General features: G+C 47.2%; 1 protein-coding gene across 7 annotated transcripts in view; it reads left to right on the top strand.

Moving 5' to 3' along the window:
• Nucleotides 1–20,493, top strand: part of LOC117347945 (neurogenic locus notch homolog protein 1-like) — a 284,187-nt gene that overhangs the window by 132,712 nt on the left and 130,982 nt on the right. For all 7 annotated transcript variants that reach the window (XM_033919452.1, XM_033919449.1, XM_033919455.1 and 4 more), the window contains exon 13: nt 18,975–19,067. In XM_033919452.1, coding sequence (XP_033775343.1) covers nt 18,975–19,067 — 93 coding nt within the window. The remainder of the gene's footprint in view (nt 1–18,974; nt 19,068–20,493) is intronic.

Genomic DNA, 20,493 nt, shown 5'->3' with positions numbered 1-20,493 from the left:
CCCTCACCAAGCTCCCGAAAAGCTTTCTGTGCTGCAAGTGTGGAGTTGTTGGCCAGGTCATTTGTTCCCAGATGGATAACAACATCAGTGTTAAAATCCTTAGTTTCTTCCTTAATTATAGTCTGTATTTGCCTGGAACTCCTGGTAGCTGAGGATCCTGGAAGACATTTCACTATTTTGGTCTCCTCGCCTTGTGTTCCAAGGTTAATGCCTCTGATGATGGAATCCCCCAACAGTAATAGTTTTCTGTTTTTGGCTTTTTTATTTGTGCTTAGGGTGCGCTTGTTCTCTTGAGTTACCTTCATTGGTTCCATTCCCACCTCCCTTCTGTTTTCTTGAGTATCACAGTGCTGTGAACAAGGCTGCCCTGTAAACTTCTAAACAAGGCTGCCCTGTGAACTTCTAAAAGCTAAGTTACTCAGCATTTCATATTCTGCTCTTTTCACTGTTTTTTAGCATTATATCTACTTAATTTCTCTTCTCCTCCCTGTTTCTTACTTTAAAAAAAAAGCACAAAAAAATAAACCCTTCTCTTTCCTCTGTTAAATCTTATTTCCTCTTCCTCTGTTAAATCTTATTTCCTCTTTCTTTCTGTCTCTCTCTTTCCTCGGCTGTCCATCACCACTCCTTGCCTGCTCCCCCTGTCCAGCAGTATCCCTTCTCCCTTCCTTTTACCCCTCCCCTCTCCAGCAGTAGCCCTTTTATCCCAGGACAAGCAGGCAGCATATTCTCACTGATGGGTGACATCACCGACGGAGTCCCAGTACGGACACTTCAAGAACTTGAAAAAGTTCCTGACGCCCACGCTGCGCATGCGCGAGTGCCTTCTTGCCCGACCTAGGCGAGTGGTCCCTCAGTTTCTTAGTTTCCGCGGAGCTAAGAAGTCGCATTTCAATGGCTGTTGAAAATTTTTTCATTCGCTGCCTTCCTGCTCTCGTGGTTTACTGACTTCTTGTCAGTTTCTTCTTTTACATAAGAGCATAAGCAGTGCCTCTGCTGTGTCAGACCAGAGGTCCATCGCGCCCAGCAGTCCGCTCATGTGGCGGCCCATCAGGTCCAGGACCTGTATAGTAATCCTCTATCTATACCAGGGGTGTCCAACCTTTTGGCTTCCCTGGGCCGTATTGACCGAAAAAAAATGTTTCTGGGGCCGCAAAATGCGCAAACGCTGCAGCAAGACAGAGGAGACAGCCAGCAAGACAGTAAACACCCGGTAGCAGCAGAGGAAAATACTGCATTGTCTTTAACCGGGGCCACACAAAATACTTCACGGGGCCGCATGCGGCCCTTGGGCCGCAGGTTGGATACCCCTGATCTATACTCTTCTATCCCCTTTTCCTTCAGGAAATCATCCAGTCCCTTCTTGAACCCCAATACCATACTCTGTCCTATCACACCCCCCTGGAAGCGTGTTCCAGGTGTCCACCACCCTTTGGGTGAAGAAGAACCTCCTAGCATTGATTCTGAATCTGTCCCCTCTTAATTTTTCCGAATGTCCCCTGGTTCTTTTAGTTTTCGAAAGTTTGAAGAATCTCTCCCTCTCCATTTTCTCTATGCCTCTATCATGTCCCCTCTAAGCCTCCGCTTTTCCAGGGAAAAGAGCCCCAGTTTCTCTAATCTTTCAGCATATGAAAGGTTTTCCATACCTTTTATCAATCTCGTCGCTCTTTTCTGAACCCTCTCGAGTAAAATCCTTCTTAAGGTACTGCGACCAATATTGGACGCAGTACTCCAGATGCGCACCATCGCCCGATACAACGACAGGATAACTTCTTTCGTTCTGGTTGTAATACCTTTCTTGATAGTACCTAGCATTCTATTCGCCTTCTTAGAGTCCGCTGCGCACTGTGCCGACGGCTTCATTGTCTTGTCCACTATTACCCCCAAGTCCTTTTCTAGGGTACTTTCACCCATTACCAGCCCTCCCATCATATAGCTGTACTTCAGGTTCTTGTTTCCTACATGCAAGACTTTACATTTCTCTACATTAAACTTCATCTTCCATCTCGTCGCCCACTATTCTAGGTTGTTCAGGTCCCCTTGTAAGTCTTCACAATCCTCTCTTGTCCCAGCTCCACTAAATAGTTTGGTGTCGTCTGCGAATTTTATTACTTTGACTTCGTCCCTGCTTCTAGATCGTTTATAAATACATTGAACAGCAGCGGTCCGAGTACCGACCCCTACGGAACACCACTCGTGACCCTCCTCCAGTCCGAGTAGTGGCCCTTCGCTCCTACCCTTTGCTTTCTACCCGCTAGCCAATTTTTGATCCATCTATGTACGTCTCCATCTACCCCATGGCTCTTTAGTTTACGTAGTAGGCGTTTATGGGGTACCTTGTCAAAGGTTTTTTGGAAATCTAAGTATACGATGTCTATGGGGTCCCCTTTGTCCATTTGTTTGTTAATTCCTTCGAAAAAGTGCAATAAGTTCGTTAGGCAAGATCTTCTCTTGCAAAATCCATGTTGGCTTGTTTTCATCAGTTTATTCTTTTCTAGATGACATCGATGCTTTCTTTTATCAGCGCTTCTGCCATCTTCCCCGGAACTGAAGTCAAACTTACCGGTCTGTAGTTCCCTGGGTCACCTTTCGATCCTTTTTTAAAGATGGGCATAACAATATTTCTTTACTAAGTTCAATCTCCCCCCCCAAAAAAAGAACTATTAAACTTTATTTTTTCTTTACCGTTGTCGGTTTGTCCTTGTGAGGCCTTATGGATCGTCATTTTCTTTTCTCCCCTCTGCATGGGTCTTGTCCCGGGCTGGTTTTTCCTGCCTACTCTTCCCCCACGCGCATGTTTTGCGGTGGAACTTGTCTTCACCGACATCCTTCTATTATCCTCGCAATCTCGGGACCTCGGCCTTGCCAGATTTTTCTTCCCTTGCTTTTTTTCCTCTTCAGCACATTTTCATGTGTCTTCTCCAGAAGCAGGTTCCCGTCGACAACGCCGGGAATCCGGCACCAGTCGACGCCAGTGATCCGGTACCAGCTATCAGGCCCCAGACAACACCAGTGCTCCGGTACCTGGCGTTCTTCCAGCTCTGCTTCTCTGGTCCGCATCGCCCGTGATGCTTCTTCTTTGGTAAGCTGGTCATCCCAGGACAAGAAAGCAGCATATTCTCAACAATGGGTGACGTCACCGACGGAACCTTGCAGCGGACAGCCTCGCAAGCAGACTTGCTTGAAGATCTTTGTAAGAGCTTACGAGTGCTGCAATGCGCATGCGCGAGTGCCTTCCCACCCAAGTTAGGGCACGCGTCTCCTGTGAGATACTTCAGTTCAGATAGCTAGCTAAGAAGCCAACCAGGGGAGGTGGGTGGATTGTGAGAATATCTGCCTGCTGTCCCTGGATAACAACTGTTACGGTAAGTAACTGTGCTTTATCCCAGGACAAGCAGGCAGCATATTCTCAACAGTGGGTGACCTCCAAGCTAAGCATAGTGGGATGGAAGTAGAGTTGGTAAGTTATGAGAAAAGATTTTGTAAAACAGACTGGCCAAAATGGCCATCCCTTCTGGAGAAAATATCCAGACAGTAATGAGAGGTGAATGTATGAACCGAGGACCAAGTGGCAGCCTTGCAGATTTCCTCAATAGAAGTTGATCTGAGGAAAGCTACAGACGCCGCCATTGCTCTAACTCTGTGGCCCGTGACTCGACCCCTGCAGAGGGAGACCAGCCTGAGCATAGCAGAAAGAGATGCAAGCATCCATCCAGTTGGATATGGTTCACTTCAAGACAGGATGCCCCAACTTATTTGGATCGAAGGAGATGAAAAGTTGTGGGGCTGTTCTGTGAGGTTGAGTGCGTTGCAAGTAGAAAGCCAAGGCCCGCTTACAGTCCAAAGTATGGAGCGCCACTTCTCCAGGATAAGAATGAGGCTTTGGAAAAAATACTGGAAGAACAATAGATTGATTGATGTGAAATTCTGAGACAACTTTAGGCAAGAATTTTGGATGAGTACAAAGGACCACTTTATCATGGTGGAAGACTGTGAAAGGTGGATCCGCAACTAAGGCTTGTAACTCACTGACTCTTTATGAGCAGAAGTGAGGACAATCAGAAACACTACTTTCCAAGTAAGATACTTGAGATGTTCATCTTGGAAGCGTGGAGTAACACCGATGGTACCAATCATGAGACAATGGTACCATTGTTCTTTTCTTCTATTCTAGAGCCACACCTATGGTACCGGTCATCGACCAAGGGTACCGGTGTTCTTTTCTTCCCGCTCTGGAACGACACCAATGGTACCGGTCGGGGACCAGGGGTACCGGTGTTCTTTTTTTCTCCTCTGGGAACGGCACCGATGGTACCGATCATCGGCCCTTGGTGCCGGTGCTTTATTCTTTCTACTCTGGACTGACACCATGGGTATCGGTCATGGACCAATGGTACCAGTGTCCTTTTCTCTCTGCTTAGCAATGACACCATGGGTACCAGTCATGGACCAATGGTACCGGTGCCTTTTTCTCTCTGCTTGGGAATGACACCATCGGTACTGGTCAGAGACCAACGGTATCCGTGTCCTTTCCTGTCTGCTCCGGTGGTGCTGTGTGCCTTGATACTGGCTTTTTTCATCTCAGGAGTGTTGACCCTTGGTACCGCCGTTATATCCATTGGTACCGGTTCTTCCTTTATAACAGTGTTTTCTTTCATGCCCACAATTTCGGTCTGCATGTTTTCACTGCCCCTGTGGGTATTGTCGACGTTTCTAATGGGCGTCGACCTCCCTGCTCGATGTCGACTTCTCTATAGACACCATGTTATTGTTGTCAGTTCTGATCGATGTCGTAGTCCATATTGATATCCATGTCAAGGTCGGACTTTCTTATTTACATCAACATGTTAAATTGTGCTCCATTTGTTTGGGCCCTCTTGATACCATCTCTTCTAGTGCTGCCCAGTTCAGTTTTTTGATTCCGGGGACATTTTCACGTGAGTCTACTCTGCTTTTGTTGACTCCTATCCTGTGACACCAGTTGGCCTTGCAGTTACTGGTGTCGGTGTTGTATCGATTCCTTCATGGTCTTGGTTTTGGCTGGTTGAGAGGCTTGGGGTGACTTTTGGAACTACGCCCCATCTCTCTCTGAAGAGGTGGGTGCTTCTTCATCACATGTGCTTTTTTCCCTTAAGTGGGATTCGCAAAGCCTTCATATTTGCATGACATGTTATTTTTTTACAGATCTATTAGGGAATTTTCTGTAACTGCATTCCTTTGGGAGTAGACTTTGTATAGTCATTTCTTTACATACGGAATTTCTTTTCCTTGCTTTTACTTATCTCAAGGGTCCTTTCCTTCCCTTCCTTGATCTCTATGGGGATTTTTTTGACACGCCCTTTGAAGCGGTTAACATGTGTCATTGTTTCCCTCCTGGTGGAGTTCATCCTCATGATTGGTGTGTAGGCTTCTGTCTTTCTGGGCAGAATGGACAAGGCTGCGGACCGGTTAGCCAAATGGGCTTATTATATTCCTCTCCTGCCTGAATGGTTTTCTTTGACATACATTTGTGTACACATTCCATGTAGCCGCTTTTCAATTACAGTACCTGTTTTTGCAGATCTGTTTTTTACGGATCTGGTCTGCATCTGAGTATCTCTTTTTATCATTACTCAATAGGACAGGTTATTGAATACATCTGCTTTGGGGAGGTGTTCCTGGGGCTGTGCTGGAACATGTTTCCTCTCCATTATGGACCTAGTGAGTTTCTCTGGCCGCATTTGTGTAGCAGTTTTCACTTTCACGGTGGCTGTCTTATCAGTCTTCATGTACTCCTACGAGCCTAGCCTCTCTGAGTTTCTTTTCATTTGGAGACTTTATCCATTTAATTTTTTCACCCTGTTCTCAGACAGTTTTCTTTTGAGAGTCTACGTGGGATCTTAGGCAGTCCTTCCTGTTTTTCTCCTGCTAATTCTCCTTGCCGTGTTCTCTTTGTTTACTGGTTTTTCTCTTAATTGTCAAGGCCACTGGATGATGGTGTTTTTTCTGGATCTCAGACCTCATGGCTCTGCTTCCTGATTTTCTGGGCAGCTGCTACAGGCTCCAATTCATACGGCTTTCGAGCTGTGTTCTTCAACAGTTTTGATTTGTTTCCTCCCAGATTCAGAGGGTGTCTACTTGTGCTGGCCACATCTATTCGATTACGGGCCTTCTTGGTTTTCAATTTCCTGAACATCCAGTTTTTTGCCCGGTTGTTTTTTCCCTGAGAGATGGTTCAGGCATTTTTCTTACCCATCTCATTTTCTTTACCGTTTCATTTTCCGTACCCATTTTCCTGTCTGTGTTTCTTTGGGGTACTTTTTGACTCCACTCTTCTGAGAGTGTTTCTTTTTCAGATTGTTTCAATCTTCCACATGTTGTTTCTTTGAACAGCAGGTAATCTTCCGTTTCTGTTATCCCACGGGTCGGACTGAAAGGTCACTTGGACACACAAAGTCAGAGGCGTGAAGAAAGTACAAGAGGTTTATTCACAGCATGCCGGACTCTAGTGCAGTTAACAGCCTGCCTATTAGAGTGTCAGAAACAGGAAATACACAGACTTTTATGCCCTTTTCGCAAACTAATATATGCAAAAACTACAATTTTCATTTGTTACTTCTATAACTTTCTACAATTATTATTGGTCCTAAGCCAGCACTTATGATAGATTCAGGTATACAACTTATAATCCTATAGGAAACTAGCTCATTTCTCTGCTTATCTAAATCTTACAGGTCTAAATGTTACATGTACAGAAGGGCAGGGCACATCATGGCTCAAACTCTTATCTATTCAGCTTACACTGTGGTAAGGCAGGGACATACGTTTCAGGCAGATGAAGTCAATAGATTGTACACTGTTTTCAGCTATGTAGGCCAGAGCAATATTTTAAACAACAGTTAACTATTTCATGACCCTACAGGACTACATTCTTGTACTCCTCAGTGGTCTTTGTTTTCCAGTGGTACCAGGTGAGGGCTTGTCTCTCAAAGCTTCTATATCTTTGATCTCCTCTAGTCTCTACGGAGGTTCCCTTTTTTATTTGTTCCCTCCTTGCATGGTCTTCATGCTTGCTGCATCTATTTTCTGTCTGGGGGATTTATATGGGCACTCTACAGCCTCAGGGTCTTTCGACTGCCAGGCATCGGATTTTTCCCATTTTTTTCCTAATTTTTTCTTATGATATTTTAGGATCTCATGATTTTCATTATCTACTCTGTCCTCAAGTCCTCCTTCCTTGCACAGCCAATTCAGGGGTTTTACACTACATGTACTTGAGCAAGGAGTCTAGGGCTCTCTCCTGTTAGGTCAGGAGGCCCTGTTTTTGTGACTTTGGAGGTGATTAGACATCTCCTCTTGCTGCTTTTCATGGGGAGCTGAATTTCCTAGCAGCCAGTTTCAACAGTTCTATTTCTCCTGGAGTGGGGCGAGCATATTTTTATATGCATTCCTTTCGCTTCTTCTCCTGTTGAGCTTTTTCATCAAGCTCACGAGAGCTGTTTCTACCATGATGCATAATGACCCAGTCAACATGGGTTCTCCCTTCTTCATCCACTCAAATTTTAGGGAGCACCTTTCTTCTAATTTTCCTGCTCGGTTCACTCCGACTCAGGAATCTTTCATTTCTTCCATTCTTCTTTGCTTTTTTTCTTTGGGCTGCGTCTGTTTCATTTACATCTTTCTCAGCCCATTTGTTGATTTCTGCCAGGACACCAGCCACTCGCCCTTGTTAAAGTGGTTTTGGTTTCTTTCCTGGTGTCTTTTTCTCTGCGTGTTTCCACCTTCTTATCTGGTGGTATTTTTTTCTTTGTTTGCTTCTAGTGTCGAGTCTATAGCTCTCAGACTTCTTTTTAATGCTATTGCATTTTTTCCCTTGATCTGTCGAGGAATGCCCTCTTTCTGATTTCTCCTCTGGTTCCCAGTATCATGACAGAGGTTTTTCATGTGTGTAACCACCCTCTGTCGTCTGGACTATTCCTGTGATTCTTCCTGCTTGTTGACGCTACCATTTGTAACAATGACATCAGCTTCACTTGAGTTTATTCCCTGAAAAATGGATTTCCTTATGTCTCTCACCTCTTCCAGGGGGATCAGTGAGTTTCATGACCTGCTAGCAGCTTCATCCTTCTCAGTCTTCATCAAGTTAAGATGATTCTGTGTTCATGTCCACAGTATCTTCTATTATTTTCATTTTGCTCAGTCAGTTCTTCTGTCTGTGTTGTTTCCTGCACCTTGTTTTTCCTATGAGGATCCTGGCTCTTTAAGCGTTTTTTTGTCCTCCTTGTTACGCCGGTCGGAGCCGCAGTGATTTTATTCCAACCTTTTCTTTTGATTCAACTCAGTTTGGATATCCTATATTCCTGGGAACGATTTTCACTTGGCTGATTGCCTCCCTCACGTTCTTCTTTACTCAGAATGGCCTGGCACGGGGATATCTTGTCTCAGTCCCTAAGTTCGAGTTCAGGCAGCTTTTGTTGTTTTCCTTATAGTTACATTACTGAGGAACTCTGTACAGCTGCCACCTGGTCCTCAGTTCATTCCTTCACTTCTCACTATTGTCTGTTTTTTTCTCCAGACGGGATGGGCACTTTGGCCATTATGTTTTCCAATTGTATTTCTTTGGCCAACTCTCCCACCATCCCATCTCTGTTAGCTTGGAGGTCACCCGTCAGTGAGAATATGCTGCCTGCTTATCCTGGGATAAAGCACAGTTACTTACCATAACAGGTGTTATCCAGGGACAGCATGCAGATATTCTCACAACCCACCCATCTCCCCGTTGGCTTCTTAGCTGACTTATCTTAACTGAGGGACCGCACGCCTAGGTCGGGCGGAAAGGCACTTGTGCATACGCGGTGCGGGTGTCAGTAACTTTTTCAAATTCTTGAAGTGTCCTTACCAGGGCTCCGTCGGTGATGTCACCCATCAGTGAGAATATCTGCCTGCTGTCCCTGGATAACACCTGTTATGGTAAGTAACTGTGCTTTCCCTTCCTTTTACCTCCCCCCTGTTCAGCAGCACCCCTTCCCTGCTCCTCCTGTCCAGCAGTAGCCCTTCTCCCTTCCTTTTACCTTCCCCCTGTCCAGCAGCACCCCTTCCCTGCTCCCCATGTCCAGCAGTAGCCCTTCTCCCTTCATTTTACCTTTTATCCGGTTTTCATGGTGGTCTGCAGTGATTTCGGGGTCGCAGTGTTGTGGAAGAAAGGCAATGTTTAAACCGCTGCAGGCTTCAACTTATGAGGAAACTGTCGCACGCTCTATTGCGTATGCGAAACCATTAAATGAAACAGTCGCACTCTTCTTCTTCTGCCTCCTTCTGCCCCACGCACCTCAAATCGAATTTGGCACAGAGGCACACATCATGGCGGCAGGGATCAGGATTTTATTAGAGAGGATACATTTCTTTAAAAGCATACCATAATCATGTTTGCTGATCTGTCCAGTATTTCTGACACTGAACTTCAGTTTGGTTCTTTATGCTTTTAGGAGCACTTACTTACTTTGAATTTCTGAAGAGTGTCCTTCAAAGATCTCACTCTAAATGTGGTTGTCTTGGTTTCAGAACCCTTTAGGCTGTCAAGAGCCCTTTGGGCATTTTACTGCAGCAAGGGCCTCTGTTCGAATGGTTGCCTCCTTTTTTCAAAAGATAGTATCGCCCTTTCATATGCATTGAATGGTGACACTGCCATTCTTTCGGAAAGATTTGTGGAGATGAGTTAAACCTGCCCAGTTAAATTCCACTGAGCTTGCTGGCTGCTGATATGCATCTGAATATTGGCTCTAACAAGCTAGGTTAGGCCCAGTCCAGGACACAGTTTGGGCAGAGCTGCTACTTTGCTGGTTAGCAGACTGAATATCCCTGCTAACTGGCTAAGTATGTGGATAAAGTCAGGACAGCAAAAAGGCCAATCCTAATTGTATTTGCTGTCCTAACTAGGGATACCAGATGTTATCCCAGGACAAGCAGGCAGGTATTCTCACTAGTGGGTGATGTCATCCGACAGAGCCCCGATACGGACATCTTGCAAGCATGTCTTGCTTGAAGAAACTCAGAAGTTTCGAGATGCCCGCACTGCGCATGCGCCAGTGCCTTCCCGCCCGATGTACCGGGCGTGTCTCCTCAGTTCTTTTCTTTCCGCGGAGCTGAGAAGTTTCTCTTCATTCTGCGCTGACTGAATTTCAGTATATTTGCCTTCTTTATACCGCGTTTTTTGTTTCTTTGAATTTATTTCCATTTAATTTATATTTTCTAAAAAAAAAAAAAGGTAAAATTATTTCTTCCGGCGGTTCGGCCGGGCCGGCCTCGTGGCTTCGGCCTAGCGCCTTCGACCTTGCAGCGTCGATTTTCCGGCCTATGTCCCGGCCAATCACCGGTTTTAAGAAGTGCAGCAAGTGCCAGCGTGCGATTTCGTTGACGGACCCGCATCGACGCTGTCTTCAGTGTCTTGGTTCAGAACAAGTTCCGAAATCGTGCCGGCCTTGTTTCACGCTCACTGCGCGCTCGTTTAAACGGCGCTGCTTGCTCTGGGAGTCGATGTTTAAGATGGAGACTGCCAAGGAGCCGTCTGCTTCAACTTCTACTGATGTTTCGCCAGTCCGTTCGAAACCTGCATCGACGACTCCTGCATCGGGCATTGTGAAGCCGGCATCGTTCACACCGACTTCAGCATCGAGTTCGACACCGGTGCCTGTCTCCGTCTCCTCGGTTCAGGTACCGCCTTCCACTGTCCCTCCGGTGGTCATCAAAGTGCCTAAAGCTAGCAAGCAGAAGCACTTGGCCACAAAGGAGCGCGAAGACCGTGCTGGAGGACCCCCTTTCAGTGCGGATCCCTCCATATCGGCTTCGCTGCGATCCCTGCTGGAAGCTCAGTTTGTCGAGCTTATACAGTCTATGGGACCCCGGCTTATCGCCTCTATTCAGGGTGACCTCCCGGTCCCGGTCCCGGGGGGCGGACCGCCCCCTCCCCCTCCTCCTCGTCGTTCGATCTCACTGCTCGACGAGGAGGATCGGCGGAGAGCGGCGGAAGCCTCCAGGCGGGCTTCCTTTGGTGATATGCCGCCTTTGGAGCCCATCACGCCTCCTCGACATCAGGGTACTAGGTCAGCCCCTGATAATCGGAGTCCTGGGCATACCGCATCGCAGGAAGAGTTCTTCCGCACTCCATACCAGACCTGGGTGGCGCTGCGTGAGTCCGCCTCCTTGCCACCTCTGCGATCCACTGCATCTAGTCCTATCCATTCCTTGGAGGCTTCGGGGGATCGTGCGATGCATAGAAGATCTCGTTCCCCATCCCGTCACCGGGAGGGGCATCGTTCTCGACACTCATCTCGACACTCCTCACGTCATTCAGAGGTGTCTCCGCAAAAGAAGATACAGCGTATGGGATACTCCTCGTCGGATTTATCCCCGCCTGAGGGACCGGAGTATGAGGAACCGTCTACCTCCTATTCTCCTTGCCGCTCCCAGCTCTCTCTGGACCCGGAGGCTTCCACTTCTTCTAGTCCGTCTCGCCGGCCGGCGCTGGCGGACCAACTGTCCTTTTCCTCCTTCCTCCGACAAATGGCGGATGACTTGGATGTGACTTTGGACACTGGTTCTCGATATTCTAAGGAGTATCTGGACACCATGCATTTGCCTCACCCTCCGGCGGAGACGCTCCGGCTTCCTCTGCATAAACTGCTGGACCAGACTTTCATGCGTTGTTTTGAGACACCATATTCCATCCCTGCAGTTCCCAGTAAGTTGGATGCTCGATACCGCATCGTCCACCACAAGGGGTTCGAGGGGGAACAACTATCTCATCAGTCCCTTCTGGTCGAGTCCTCCCTCAAACGATCTCATCCCTCCCAAGTCTACGCCTCAGTACCACCGGGCCGAGAAGGGAGGACGATGGATAAGTTTGGTAGACGTATCTACCAGAACTCGATGATGGCGACTCGGGTGCTCAATTACAATTTCTTCTTCTCTTCATATTTGGATTTCTTCTTGCCGGTGCTCCGCAAGTTCATCCCTTTTATCGATGCTCAGGCTCGATTCGAGTTTGAAGAGGTGGTGGCGACCCTTTCCCAGTTACGCCTACAGCTGATGCAATCCTCCTACGATGCCTTCGAGCTCTCGGCACGCGCTGCGGCCTGTTCGGTCGCCATGCGTCGCCTGGCATGGCTTCGCACGATTGATATGGATCCGAACCTCCAAGACAGACTTGCAAATGTGCCTTGTGCGGGGGCGGATCTGTTCGATGAGTCTATCGAGACTGTTACTAAGAAGCTTTCGGATCATGAGAAGTCCTTCCAGTCTATCCTACGGCCTAAACCCAAGCCTCAACAGTCTCGCCCCACTAGGCCGCCTTTGATTTACCAGCGGCGTTATCAGCCGAGGCAAGCTCCTCCTGCGAGACAACCTGCGAAGAGACAGCCTCCCCAGAAGCCTCAGCAGAAGCCTCAGATGCCGGCTGCACCCAAGGCTACTCAGCCTTTTTGACTCTCTCCCAGGGAGCATAACCGACCTCGTTCTGTCTCCCCCCGTTTTTCCCATTGGGGGTCGTCTCCATCATTTTTGTCATCGATGGGAGACCATCACCACGGACCTTTGGGTCCTTACCATCGTAAGAGAGGGATACTCTCTTCATTTCCAACGGGTCCCTCCGGACCACCCGCCAAGAGAGTATCCTTCAAACTTGACGCAGACCGCTCTTCTCCTTCAGGAGGCTCAGGCTCTGCTTCGGCTTCGAGCCGTCGAGCCGGTTCCTTTAGATCAGCAAAACCGGGGGTTTTACTCACGGTACTTCCTTGTCCCGAAGAAGACGGGCGATCTGCGTCCCATTTTGGACCTTCGAGTCCTCAACAAGTTTTTGGTCAAGGAGCGGTTCCGTATGCTGACCCTTGCTTCTCTCTATCCCCTCCTCGAGTAGAACGATTGGTTATGCTCTCTGGATCTCAAGGAGGCCTACACTCACATCCCCATTCATCCGGCCTCCCGCAAGTTCCTCAGATTTCGGGTGGGACATCTGCATCTGCAGTATCGAGTGCTTCCATTCGGCCTTTCATCGTCTCCCAGAGTCTTCACGAAGTGTCTGGTGGTGGTGGCCGCTGCACTCCGGAACATGGGTCTTCAGGTGTTTCCATACCTCGACGACTGGCTCATCAAGGCCTCGTCAGCTCCAGAGGTCATTTCGGCGACCTTGACTACCATTTTACACCTAAGCAGCAGCAGGACCAGCCACCACTACCAAGAGCCCTTTGCCCCGATCAAGCCAGGCATGTGAGCTCCTCCCTCTGCAGTCCATTGGAGAGATCAATCTACCTGCTTTTAAATATCAGCAACAGTGGGAAATCAACTGCTTTTACACCTCAGCAGCAGCGGAACTATCCGCAACTACCAAGAGCACACAGACCCGATCCAGCCAAGAGTGTGAGCTCCACCTCCCCCTGCAGTCCACTAGGAAGATCAACTGTTTTTTACACCTAAGCAGCAACAGGACCAGCCACCACTACCGAGAGCCCTTTGCCCTGATCCAGCCAAACAAGTAAGCTCTTCCCCCAGCATTCCGTTGGAAAAATCAATATGCTTGCTTTTAAATATTATCAGAAGTAGGAGATCAACTGCTTTTACACCTAAGCAGCACCAAGACCAGCCGCCACTATCGAGAGCTTTTGTCCCAATCCAGCCAGACGTGTATGCTCTTCACCATACAATTTGTTGGAGAGATCAATCTGCCTGCTTTTAAATATCAGCAGCATTGGGAAAACAACTGCTTTTACACCTAAGCAGCAGCGGGTCCATCCGCAACCACCAAGAACCCACAGACCCGAACCTGCCAGGAATGTGAGATCCGCCCCCCCCTACAATTCGATAAGAAGATCAACTGTTTTTACACCTAAGCAGCAATAGGACCAGCCGCCACTACCGGGAACCCTTTGCCACGATCCAGCCAGACATATAAGATCTTCCCCCAGCATTCCATTGGATAGATCAATCTACCTGCTTTTAAATATCAGCAGCAGTGGGAGAACTACTGCTTTTACACCTAAGTAGCATTGGGACCAACCGCAACTACCAAGAGCCCATAGACCAGATCATGACAGGAGTGTGAGCTCCACACCTCCTGCAGTCCGCTAGGAAGATCAACTACTTTAACACCTAAGTAGCAGCAAGACCAGCTGCCTATAATAGGAGCCCTTGCCCCGATCCAACCAGGCATGTGAGCTCCTCCCCCTATATCCCGTTTAAGAGATCAATCTACCTGCTTTAAATATCAGCAGCAGTAGAAAAACAACTGCTTTTACATACAAGCAGCAGCGAGACCTACCGCAACCACCAAGAGCCCACAGACCCGATCCTGCCAGGAGTGTGAACTCCTCCCCCTGCAGTCCATTGGAGAGATCAATCTGCCTGCTTTTAAATATCAGCAGCAGTGGAGATCAACTGCTTTTACACCTCAGCAGCAACGAGACCAGCAACAACCACCGAGAGCACACAGACCCGATCCTACCAAGAGTGTGAACTCTTCCCCCCCCATGCAATCCGCTAAGAAGATCGACTGTCGGCTCCGGGCGGCTTTCCCGCAGAGGAGAGAATCCTGCATTTACCGTGGGCCTCATCTGGGGCAGCCTCCTTGGAGCGGCTGGGGCATGGGCAGTGTGTCTGGGAGGGAATGCATGGATGGGAGAACATCGCAGGGGAGGAGACATAGGCATCCTGGGACTGTCTGCCAAGTCTCTTCCCTGAAGAAGCCTTTTCTGGAAACGTCAATCGCTCCTCCTAAACTTACTTGCTCCACTTCATCACTGACGCTGAAACCGTGGATTGAAGACAAAGTTTTATTTTATTTTTCTTTCCAGCTTATGATTTATCTTTAATCTTATCTATTGTTTTGCCTTTTGTCTTTGTTTTGTTCTATTTCTATCATTTAAATTTCTCCAGAATTCTACTGTTCAACAGCTCCCCCTTCTGCTTCTATTCCTTTCTCTCCTCTCTTCTACCTTCCAAAGTATTTAGATCAATACTGTCTTGTTAAAATGTTTATTTTATTTTTATTTTTCCTCTAACTCTACTTTTCACTTCTCTATTACCCTCCAGGTACTTTAGTTAGATTGTGAGCCTTCGGGACAGTAAGGGAATTTTTCAAGTACCTTTCTTATTTCTAATCTTAATGTATATTTTCTGTAAACCGCTTAGAACCTAACGGATGTAGCGGTATATAAGAAATAAATTACATTACATTACATTTGTTTCCTGCAAAGCTTGGGCTTCGAGATCAACTTTCCCAAGTCACATCTTCAGCCCACCCAGTCTCTCCCCTTTATCGGGGCGGTCCTGGATACCATTCAACTTCGAGCATTCCTTCCTCCTCAACGCATGGATGCTTTCCTTCTACTCTGCCAGTCGGTGTCTTCTCGCCAATCCATCTCAGCGAGACACATGATGGTCCTCTTGGGACACATGGCATCTACAGTTCATGTGACGCCTTTTGCCAGACTACATCTCAGAATTCCTCAATGGACCTTGGCATCTCAGTGGACTCAGGTGTCCGACCCGTTATCCCGTCACATTGTAGTCACTCCTGCTCTACGGCAGTCTCTTCTCTGGTGGATGACCTCTTCGAATCTATCCAGAGGTTTGCTGTTTCACTTTCCTCCCCACCAGAAAGTTCTCATGACCGATTCTTCGAACTATGCCTGGGGGGCTCATCTGGATGGCCTTCGCACTCAGGGGTTCTGGACCACTGCGGAACGACTCCATCAAATCAATCTTCTGGAGCTCAGAGCCATCTTCAATGCTCTCCAAGCTTTTCAGCATCTGCTTCACGACATGGTGGTCCTTATTCGCACAGACAATCAGGTCGCCATGTATTATGTCAACAAACAAGGGGGCACGGGCTCGGCCCCTCTTTGCCAGGAAGCTCTTCGAGTCTGGGATTGGGCTGTTCGCCACAACGCCTTCCTCAAAGCTGTCTACATTCAGGGGAAGGACAACGTCTTGGCAGACAAATTGAGTCGTCTTCTCCAGCCTCACGAATGGACGCTCCATTCCAACCCCCTTCATCAGATCTTTGCACAGTGGGGGACGCCTCAGATAGACCTCTTTGCAGCCCCCCACAACTTCAAACTGCCTCAGTTTTGCTCCAGGATCTACACTCCTCATCGCCTCGAGGCAGATGGCTTTCTACTGGATTGGGGGAATCGCTTCCTGTATGCGTTTCCTCCATTTCCTCTCATCCAAAAGACTCTGGTCAAGTTGAGATCAGACCATGCCACCATGATTCTGATTGCTCCTCGGTGGCCCAGACAACCTTGGTACTCCCTTCTACTTCAACTGAGCAGCAGGGAGCCAGTACTTCTTCCAGTGTTTCCTTCACTACTTACTCAACATCAAGGTTCACTACTTCATCCCAACCTGCAGTCTCTCCACCTGACAGCTTGGTTCCTCTCAACGTAACTCCTCACCAGTTCTCCCAAGCAGTGAGGGAGGTCTTGGAGGCTTCCAGGAAGCCAGCTACCCGACAATGCTATTCCCAAAAATGGACTAGATTCTCTCCTGGTGTATTTCCAATGCCACGGAGCCTCAGCGAGCTTCCCTATCCTCTGTGTTGGACTATCTTCTACACCTGTCTCAGTCTGGTCTCAAGTCTACCTCTATACGAGTCCACCTGAGTGCTATTGCGGCTTTCCACCAGCCTCTACAGGGGAAACCTTTGTCTGCTCATCCTGTGGTTTCCAGATTTATGAAAGGACTTTTTCATGTCAACCCTCCTATCAAACCTCCTCCTGTGGTTTGGGATCTCAATGTTGTCCTGTCTCATCTCATGAAGCCTCCGTTTGAACCTCTCAACAAGGCTCCACTTAAGTATCTCACCTGGAAGGTGGTTTTTCTGGTGGCCCTCACGTCTGCTCGCAGGGTCAGTGAGCTTCAGGCCCTAGTGGCGGATCCACCTTTCACAGTATTCCATCATGACAAGGTGGTTCTTCGTACTCATCCAAAATTCTTGCCTAAAGTGGTCTCTGAATTTCACCTCAACCAATCCATCGTGCTCCCAGTGTTCTTTCCAAAGCCTCATTCTCACCCTGGAGAATCTGCTTTACACACTCTGGACTGTAAACGTGCTTTAGCTTTCTACTTGGATCGCACAAAGCCTCACAGAACTGCTCCTCAACTTTTCGTCTCCTTTGATCCAAACAAGTTGGGGCGACCTGTATCGAAGCGCACCATCTCCAATTGGATGGCGGCTTGTATCTCTTCCTGCTATGCCCAGGCTGGATTATCCCTTCCTTCTAAGTTCACAGCCCATAAGGTCAGAGCAATGGCAGCCTCTGTTGCCTTCCTCAGATCGACACCGATTGAGGAGATTTGTAAGGCTGCCACTTGGTCCTCGGTTCATACATTCACCTCTCATTATTGTCTGGATACTTTTTCCAGACGGGATGGACAGTTTGGCCAAACAGTGTTACAAAATTTGTTCTCTTAAGTTGCCAACTCTCCCACCATCCCATTGAGGTTAGCTTGGAGGTCACCCACTAGTGAGAATACCTGCCTGCTTGTCCTGGGATAAAGCAATGTTACTTACCGTAACAGTTGTTATCCAGGGACAGCAGGCAGCTATTCTCACGTCCCACCCACCTCCCCTGGGTTGGCTTCTCAGGCTAGCTACCTGAACTGAGGAGACACATCGGGCGGGAAGGCACTGGCGCATGCGCGGTGCGGGCATCTCGAAACTTCTGAGTTTCTTCAAGCAAGACATGCTTGCAAGATGTCCGTATCGGGGCTCTGTCGGATGACATCACCCACTAGTGAGAATAGCTGCCTGCTGTCCCTGGATAACAACTGTTATGGTAAGTAACATTGCTTTTGGGAAAACCTGGACATGCCCTCTTTTTTGAGGACTGTCCGGGTGCCCAGACAGTTTTTGAAAAATGTGGGAGTCTGTCTGGGTTTATCTAGCTCTCCCAACTCCCCCATCTACCTCCTCCTTGGCTGGCCACTGTAATTTAATCTTTGGGCAGCCGATAAAGCAGCAACGAGGTGATCCTGATACCACCAGCCTGCCCCAGAAGCTGTCTCTCTGCAAGTCCCACCTATGGCAGGAACAAGAAATCATTGTAGAGATTCGACTTCCAGGACAGGCTGGCGGTAACAGACTTACCTTGTTGCTGCTGCTGTCGGCTGCCCAAAGATTAAATTACAGCAACCGGGGAAAAGGTAGGAAAGGAAGTTGGGAGATAGAGAGATCATGAGGGGAAGCAGCATCGAAGGTCAGAGGAGGGTAGGGAGGAAGAGAGGCTGGAGAAACAGCATGGAGGAAGGGATGACTGGAGAAGCATTATGGAAAGGAGAGATTGCAGGAAAAAAGAGCATGGAGTGGGGTAGTGCTGGATGGGAGGGGAGAGACAGAAACAGCAGGAGAGAAGGTTGGAAGGAGAGAGAGAAAGAAAGCATGCACAGAAGGGGGAGGGGGGTTGAGAGAAAGGAGGACTCTGTGGGGGAGGAGGGTTGGAGGAAGGGAGAAAGAGATGGAGCGAGAAAGAAGTACTAAAAGGGTACAGAAGAAGGAAATGGGTGGTTTGTGGGTGGGGCTGTGGGGTCATGTGTTCTCTTTTTTTTTTTTTGGTCTTCACAAATATGGTAACCCTAGTCCTAACTGTATTTGCTGAGTTAACTGGGCATCAGTCTGAATATATCAGCCAGTGCCTAGTTAACTTCTGGGTTGCCGAACTAATGCAAATTTTCAGTGCCCTGGCAATGAAAATCCTAGGTTAATTCATCCCATGGCTTTAAGTTGCTTACAAACCAGTAACTGCCGCAGGCTGAATATTGGGCCTAAAATCATGATCTTGGGGGATCATTCACCAAAGCCTAGATTTTGTAGCAAGTCTTTTATTACAACTCACCTGTTACAACTGTTTTACTTCTGTAGCAAATAAGGGATTCAGCTCTGACAAATCTGGCATGTTATCACTAATTACCTTTCAGCAATTAATGCTGTTTGCATTATTTTCCAGCTACCTGCAATACCAGTTGCAACTCTGGCTACTGCATTTCTCCCGGAATGTGCTGGTGCAACCCTGGATACACTGGAGTGAACTGTGATAAAGGTGAGAGATAAAAGTACAATGAAAGCCAATACTTGAATAGATAGGAATAAATAATATAAACTGACATAAGCACTTAGACCCAACTGGAAGTTAAAAAGATCACCAACAGAAGGCAATACATTCCTATTGCCCAGTTTAGCTAATTGAAGTCTTTCATCCAAAATCAGGGATTGAACACACCCACTTAAATAGAGCAGATACTTACACATTTTCAGTTAATTGCAGCAGCACTTAGACTTTTAGAAGATGATTGGGATGAAGCACTGTTTTTGGTTTTTTTTCCAATTCTTTATTCATTTTATTATCTTACAAAAAATGTACAAGATCATATCATTAAAATCTATAAACAAATCACTTGAACAATTCAGTCATATAATATTCATACATATAATGAAGCACTGTTTTTGTTTTTGTGTGTTTACTTCTACCTTAAATTGGTTGGCATCTTAGAAAGTGAAAAAGCAGAGACGGAACTAGGATTACCGATACCATCCCTGTAGCTATGAGGTGGCACCACCACCTTGGGCCTGCTGCTGCTAGTATGTAATGATCTTAAGATGGCCAAACAGTTTGAAAAGGGGATGGCAAAAACCAGAAGAATGCTTGGGTGCAAAGGGAGAGGAATTGCCAGTAGGAAAAAAGATGTATTGATGTCCCTGTATAAGACTCTGGTGAGACCTCATTTAGAATACTGTACAGTATATAATTCTGTAGACTTCACCTTCAAAAAGATTTAAACAGGATGGAATTGGTCCAGAGGAAAGCTACTAAAATGGTGAGCAGTTTTTAGCATAAAGCGTATGGAGACAGACTTAAAATCTCAATAGGTATGCTTTGGAGGAAAGGCAGGGGAGGGGAGATATGATAGAGATGTTTAAATACCCAGGTGGCATAAATGCACATAATATGAGTCTCTTATCAATTGGGAGGAAGCTCTGATTTCAGTAAAAATGGCAATATGCTCAGATACTTTGAGACCACAACCGGGGAATGCTCCCCATATGCAGCCTCACCATCCAATCATAGCATATTTCTCTTAAAGATTAACTTTCTTTAGTTGGTAAAATAGCGTTATTTTTCACATTAATTCAAAACAAATTTAAAGCACTTATCTATTTGAAGGTTCCGACGTGATGAATCACGATTCGACCCTGCTTCAGGGACCTCACTCAAAATAGTAGTAGATATCAACAAGAACGGTAGAGAAAAGAGGAGATCATGTTTCCTGTGTATGGGCAGACTGGATGGGCCATTTGGCCTTTATCTGCCATCATGCTTCTAAGTTACTAGCAGCAAACATAGAGCAGACCAGCAAATGTGTAAACAAGTAATTTATTAAAACAATAACCTGACATGGCCACAATTTGCCTAAATAGGCTGCATCATAGAAAGGCTGTTGAACATAAAATGAAATCAATATATAATA

This window comes from Geotrypetes seraphini, chromosome 14 (assembly GCF_902459505.1).
Source record: "Geotrypetes seraphini chromosome 14, aGeoSer1.1, whole genome shotgun sequence".
NCBI classification, from domain to species: Eukaryota; Metazoa; Chordata; class Amphibia; order Gymnophiona; family Dermophiidae; genus Geotrypetes; species Geotrypetes seraphini.
Note: the sequence above shows the minus strand (reverse complement) of the source record. Positions and strands in the feature narration are given on the sequence as shown.